The sequence below is a fragment of the Tupaia chinensis genome, unplaced genomic scaffold, assembly GCF_000334495.1.
Source record: "Tupaia chinensis unplaced genomic scaffold, TupChi_1.0 Scaffold143788_1, whole genome shotgun sequence".
Classification (NCBI taxonomy): Eukaryota; Metazoa; Chordata; class Mammalia; order Scandentia; family Tupaiidae; genus Tupaia; species Tupaia belangeri.
In genome coordinates, this window is record NW_006203637.1 from 63,093 (window position 1) to 68,641 (window position 5,549).

At 34.4% G+C, this 5,549-nt stretch overlaps 1 protein-coding gene across 1 annotated transcript; it reads right to left on the reverse strand.

Moving 5' to 3' along the window:
- Positions 1-592: 592 nt before the first annotated feature.
- Positions 593-1,528, reverse strand: LOC102499449 (olfactory receptor 4K1-like). Its single transcript, XM_006165011.1, has one exon. It carries the CDS (start codon positions 1,526-1,528, stop codon positions 593-595), a length of 936 nt encoding a protein of 311 aa, XP_006165073.1.
- Between the last annotated feature and the right edge of the window lie 4,021 nt (positions 1,529-5,549).

Here is a 5,549-nt window from a genome sequence, read left to right on the forward strand (position 1 = left end):
ATTTGTTCATGGCACCAAATACTATAAAAAGACTTGTAATAAGTAGAAATGCATAACAAAAAACAGAAAACAAAAATAATTATGGAAGTGAAGTATTATAGAGGAAAATTATGAATAGTGAAAATATTCAACAAAGAAAAGAATATAAGAAATCTATACCAATGAGGTAATATTCATGCTGTAAAATATTATGTTTCTCATATATTATAACAATGTTAATAAATTGAGTGAAGGGAAAAAAATTCAACCTGCTTGTACATTTGGATTGCAAGTTATAAAAATATGTTCCATAGAACATAATCACAAGTTGAGAAACATGAATAATTTTTATGCATACTAGAACCAGTAAATATTTACCATTTTTAAATATTTGAAGATAGTTTGTTCCTAGAATTATAAACAATGGGAAAACAGTTAAAATTATACTTGAATAGAACCAGCAATTAATTTTATGGAATTCCCTTGCATTTAGGACAAAAACCAATTCTATAACTTGATAACCCATATCACTAGAAAAGATAATTGGCATAATGTAGTGATCCATTGGAGGCTCTTTATTTTATAAGTTCAGGATGATACTCCTTGATAATTCCTAGTTTGTCCAGGTTTTCACACGATGGTTTCTCAACTTCCGTAGGGCTGATTTAACATCTTCATTCCTCAGAGAGTAGACAAGGGGATTCAACAAGGGTGTACAAACAGTGTAAAAGACAGAAAGGAACTTATCCACAGGCAGTCTGCTGAAAGGCCATATGTAGAAATAAATGCAAGGCCCAAAGAAAAGAATCACCACTGTGATGTGGGCAGTTAATGTAGAAAGAGCCTTGGATGACCCACTGGAGGACCGGCGTTGCACAGTGATCAAAATGATGGTGTAGGAAATAATTAAAGCCAAAAAACAACTCAGTGATATCAGGCCACTGTTAATTAGGATCATAATTTCCATTTCATATGTATCCATGCAAGCTAATTCTATCACCAGTGGGAGGTCACAAAGGAAACTGTCCAGCTCATTGGGTCCACAAAAAGGCAGACTCACTGTAAAAGCCAGGTGACTCACAGAATGAAGAATACCCACAGCCCAGGAAATACACACAAAAATTATACATAGCTTTCGAGTCATAATTGTACTATAATGCAGGGGCTTACATATGGCAATAAATCTGTCATATGCCATAGCTACAAGCAACATCATCTCACTCCCAACAAAACTATGAAGAAAGAATATCTGAGTCATGCAACCCTTGAAGGAAATAGTCTTGTGCTCAACAAAAAAGTCCATTAGCATCTTTGGAGTGGCAAAGTTAGATTGGCAGATATCTATGAAAGAAAGATTTCTGAGCAGAAAGTACATAGGAGAGTTCAAACGGGAGTCAGAGGAAATGATGACAATAATCATTATGTTACCTAATACTGATGTCACATAGACTGTAGAAAAGATGGCAAAAAAGAAAACTTGAAGTTTCCAAGAATTAGCGAGTCCCTGAAGTACAAACTCAGATACTATCGATTCATTTGTGTGGGCCATGTGTCCAATCTATAGTCACCTAAATAAGAGAAAATCAGGAAAAGATTATAATGGTTAAAAGTGCTATACATCTAGTTTATATAAAAAAGAAACATGACAAGCTTTCAACTAAGCCAATTTAATTTAATGAAATCGATATGAATAATCAATTGATGAATATTTAACACCCATAACTGCTATGGATAATTGAAGAAATGAAGGGAAAAAAGGATTGGTTAGGTATCTATCCAGAGAATATGAAAATCCTCAGTTAGAAAAACACTTGCACATCCATGTATATTGTAGCATTATTTATAATTGCTAAGAAGTGAAATCAACGCAAATGTCCAAGAACAGACTAGTGTATTGAAAAAATGTGGGACATGTACTTTATGAAATACTACTCGGCCATAAAAAATAATAAGATCCTGACATTTGATAGAATGTGGACAAATATGGAAGATTTAATGTTAAGTGAAGCAAGCAGCCTATGAAAGAGAGATACTGTGCATTCCCACTTAATTATACTGAATGTTCACACTCTACAGTAGAAACTGAAAAGACTGGAAGTATAAAAGCATGGAGAAGAAAATTATGGTTTTCTTTTTTTTTTGGAGAGGTTTTTGCTATCGGGCGCGTGTGCTCGCCAGACAGACAGAGAGAGACAGAGAGACAGAAAGCAAGAAATCACACTCGAGGGGGCATGGCCATGCCGCAATCCCTTCTCCTCCATTCTCCTCTTGGGATCTTGGGCATGCATGCACATGCGCCCGGCATGAGTTTTAAGCCACTGGGTCCGGGACGCAAACTATGGTCGACTACATGGGAGTTCAGGGACATAGCCATTACGCTAACTGCTGGTCCCTGGAGATGAAAATTATGGATACTAGAAACAGTGTGGGAGGATGGTGGGAAATAGGGGAATGTAAGAAGAAGGGAATTAAATAGAAAAATAAACAAAATTTGTAACAGAAAAAAAAATCTATGATTGATTTAACATTTTATTTTGCATGTCTTTAGCTTTGCCAAATTCGCTTTAAAATAAGCATAAAATGTTATAAACAAATAATACAATAACTTTTTAATCTTGAAGAAAAAGAAAAAAAAGGATTGGATTCTATTCTAATGACATAAACATACATGCATTAAAAACATATATAAACCAGAAACAGGTGAATAAAAGTAAACCATATATTAATACCAAAAATATTACTAGGATGAAAGCAAGTATACCAAAGAGGTAAGTTTTACCTCAAGTAAGTTTATTTTAGTCTTAAAATTTGAAATTAGCTAGCCAAACAAACAAACAAACAAACAAACAAAAAAGATAACTTCTATTTCAAGTGGAACAGGACTAAAAATACAAAGTTAAAAATGTGAAAGGGACCAGCAGTTGGCGTAATGACTATTGCTAGACTCACATGTAGTCAATTGTGGTTCAAGTCCCGGACCTGGTGGCTTAAACTCACTCTGGGCGTGTGTGTGAGCGTACCCAAGATCCCGAGAGGAGAATAGAGAAGAAGAGATTGTGGTGTGGTCATGGCCCCTGGTTGGTGATTTCTTGCTTTCTGTTTCTCTCTGTGTTTTTGGTGAGCACACGCATCCTATAGCAAAAACCTCTCCAAAAAAAATGTGAAAGATATTAGGGAATCTGTGATTTGATGAGCTTGGCTGAAGGAGAAGTCATGTAAAGAAGGAAAAAAAATAAATTGGGCATTGAAGATCATCAGCAAATTGAGGGTATAATTAGTGTTAAATGCAAGCCTAACTGATTAAATTAATGTTCTTGAAACTAAGCATAAGGTACTTGGCAGTGTTTTAAAACGTTTAATATGAACAATTATGGAAAGTAGAGGTAGTGATAACACTCAAATTTCTCTAAAGATCAAGAATGGTTTCTTTAACTCTTTTAAATAATATTGAAACAAAGTTCAACTCTATCACACCAAGACCAGTCCATTGTGAATGAACCAATAACCACCAATGTGTTTTCAGTCTCTTCTGAGCCTGCCTTTCTTCTCTTTCTATAAATGCATCAGTTTGCACACTGAAATTTATCAAAATCTGTAACACCTTTCAGAAATGGTACTTTAGGAAATATTTCATAAAACTATACATGGTACATTTTGAATACATAGTACATTCTCAAAAGAGAAAACTAGGGCATAAGATGCATTTTAAATGTTTTTGGGTATATTGCTTAACACGTGGTCAACTGGTCCCAGAAGAAATCCCGAAAGAACCATTATGAGGTTGGGAAACATGATTGATGTTAGCTCTGTCTACTCACAGTACATAATAAATGTTTGTTTGTTGTTGTGATTGAACTTCTGCATCTCATATTTCTCCAGACCAGGTTATTTAGATATAACTAAAATTGTAAATATTTACTATTTTAAAAGTGAATGTTGTATGGTCATAAATGAACCAATTTAAAACATGTTGGCATTGTGTACAAGTTTTCATTATGCAATTTTTTTAAAACTTTTTTTTCTTAGAATTATTTTATTTGACTTTACTTATTTATTTATTTATTTATTTTTAATTTGATCAGAGAGAGACAGGGTGAGATCGAGAGTGAGAGAGAGAGAGAGAAAGTGAGAAAGCAAGTCGCCAGGTCTAAGACTTGAACCACGGTCAGCCATGTGGGAGTCCAGCATCCTTAACCACCACACCACCTGCCGGCCCCCTTATTATGCAATTTTATCCTGGATGTTAGAGAAGTAAATCCTACCCTTTCAGCAGCTTTGGTCTTTGCATTTGGTCGTGGAACTGGTTTTAAGAATTCAGAAACTTATTGCTCAATGATATAAGCAGATCGATGAGGCATGAACTGACCTAAATTCACCCTTTTCTCATGGGTTTTTATCTTCATGCGAAAGATGTGGGGCAATGCTGGAATACCTGATCAGATATTTATGAGAGCAGGGAAGAACAGAGGCAAACACTAAAAGATATTTCCATTTTTATGACTAAAACGTTCCTAAAGAGCTACGATTAGGAATTTAAAAAGACAAAATTTGACACAAGGGACTACCAAAAGTATCCAACTCATTATGTAGCATTTATTATGTATTATGGTAATTTAATAAGATAACATTATAATTTCATGGGCTAACTCAGAACCATTTAGGCTGTTAAGCAATGCAGTATTCTTGATACAAAACATGCAGATGTAGTTAGATACTACTACTATTGATATATTATTTTACATTTTATAGAAAAAGTAATAAACCACTTATAATTGCAAGGAAAAAACAATACTCGATAATAGAAATTTTAGTTTATGATACGTTTTGCCACTTAAATCATGCAACATTTTGTACACACTTCTATTACAGCAAAAATTAGAAAATGTCCTTGCGTAATAGTAATAATAACTTTCCAGCACTTTCTATGTGCTAGACACATTCCTAAACATATTTTGTGTATTTATTCATTAAGTTGTCATAATAACTCTATAAGGCAGCTGCAATTCAAACATACATTTTATAATTAAGGGAACTGAAGCACAGAGAAGATTAAATTACATATATTTCCCAAGTTTACATAACCGGTAAGTTGTATGTTTATAGTAGTGACTCCTATCATAGACTGGAAGATGGTTTTGAACAAAGAGTCATAGGTAAATCTTATCAAGCAGTGAAGATCTAATGTGAGATGGACTAGGGGTCAAACATACTCCTTATATATTTTTTAAAAGAATTATTTTTATTTAACTTTATTTATTTATTAAAATTTGACCAGAGAGGGACAGAGTGAGAGCAAGAGAGAGAGCGTGCGCACAAAAGAAAGCTGCCAATTCCTGGACTCAAACTGTGATCGGCCATGTGGGAGTCCAATGTCCTTCACCACAACACCACCTGCCGGCCCCTCAACTCCTTATCTTTATACAAAGGTTAATGAATAATTCCTTAACCTTTCTCACTTATTTTCTGAAATTGAAATAGTGATCTCCCTTGTTACATTTCAGAGTAGAACATAATAAGCATTAATATGGACAGTGGAGAGTAGGGAGATAGATGGAGGAGGGAGCAGGAAT

Excerpts from the sequence above, each read along its gene's own strand:
- LOC102499449 (XM_006165011.1), bottom strand. The coding sequence starts at position 1,528 with ATGGCCCACACAAATGAATCGATAGTATCTGAGTTTGTACTTCAGGGA.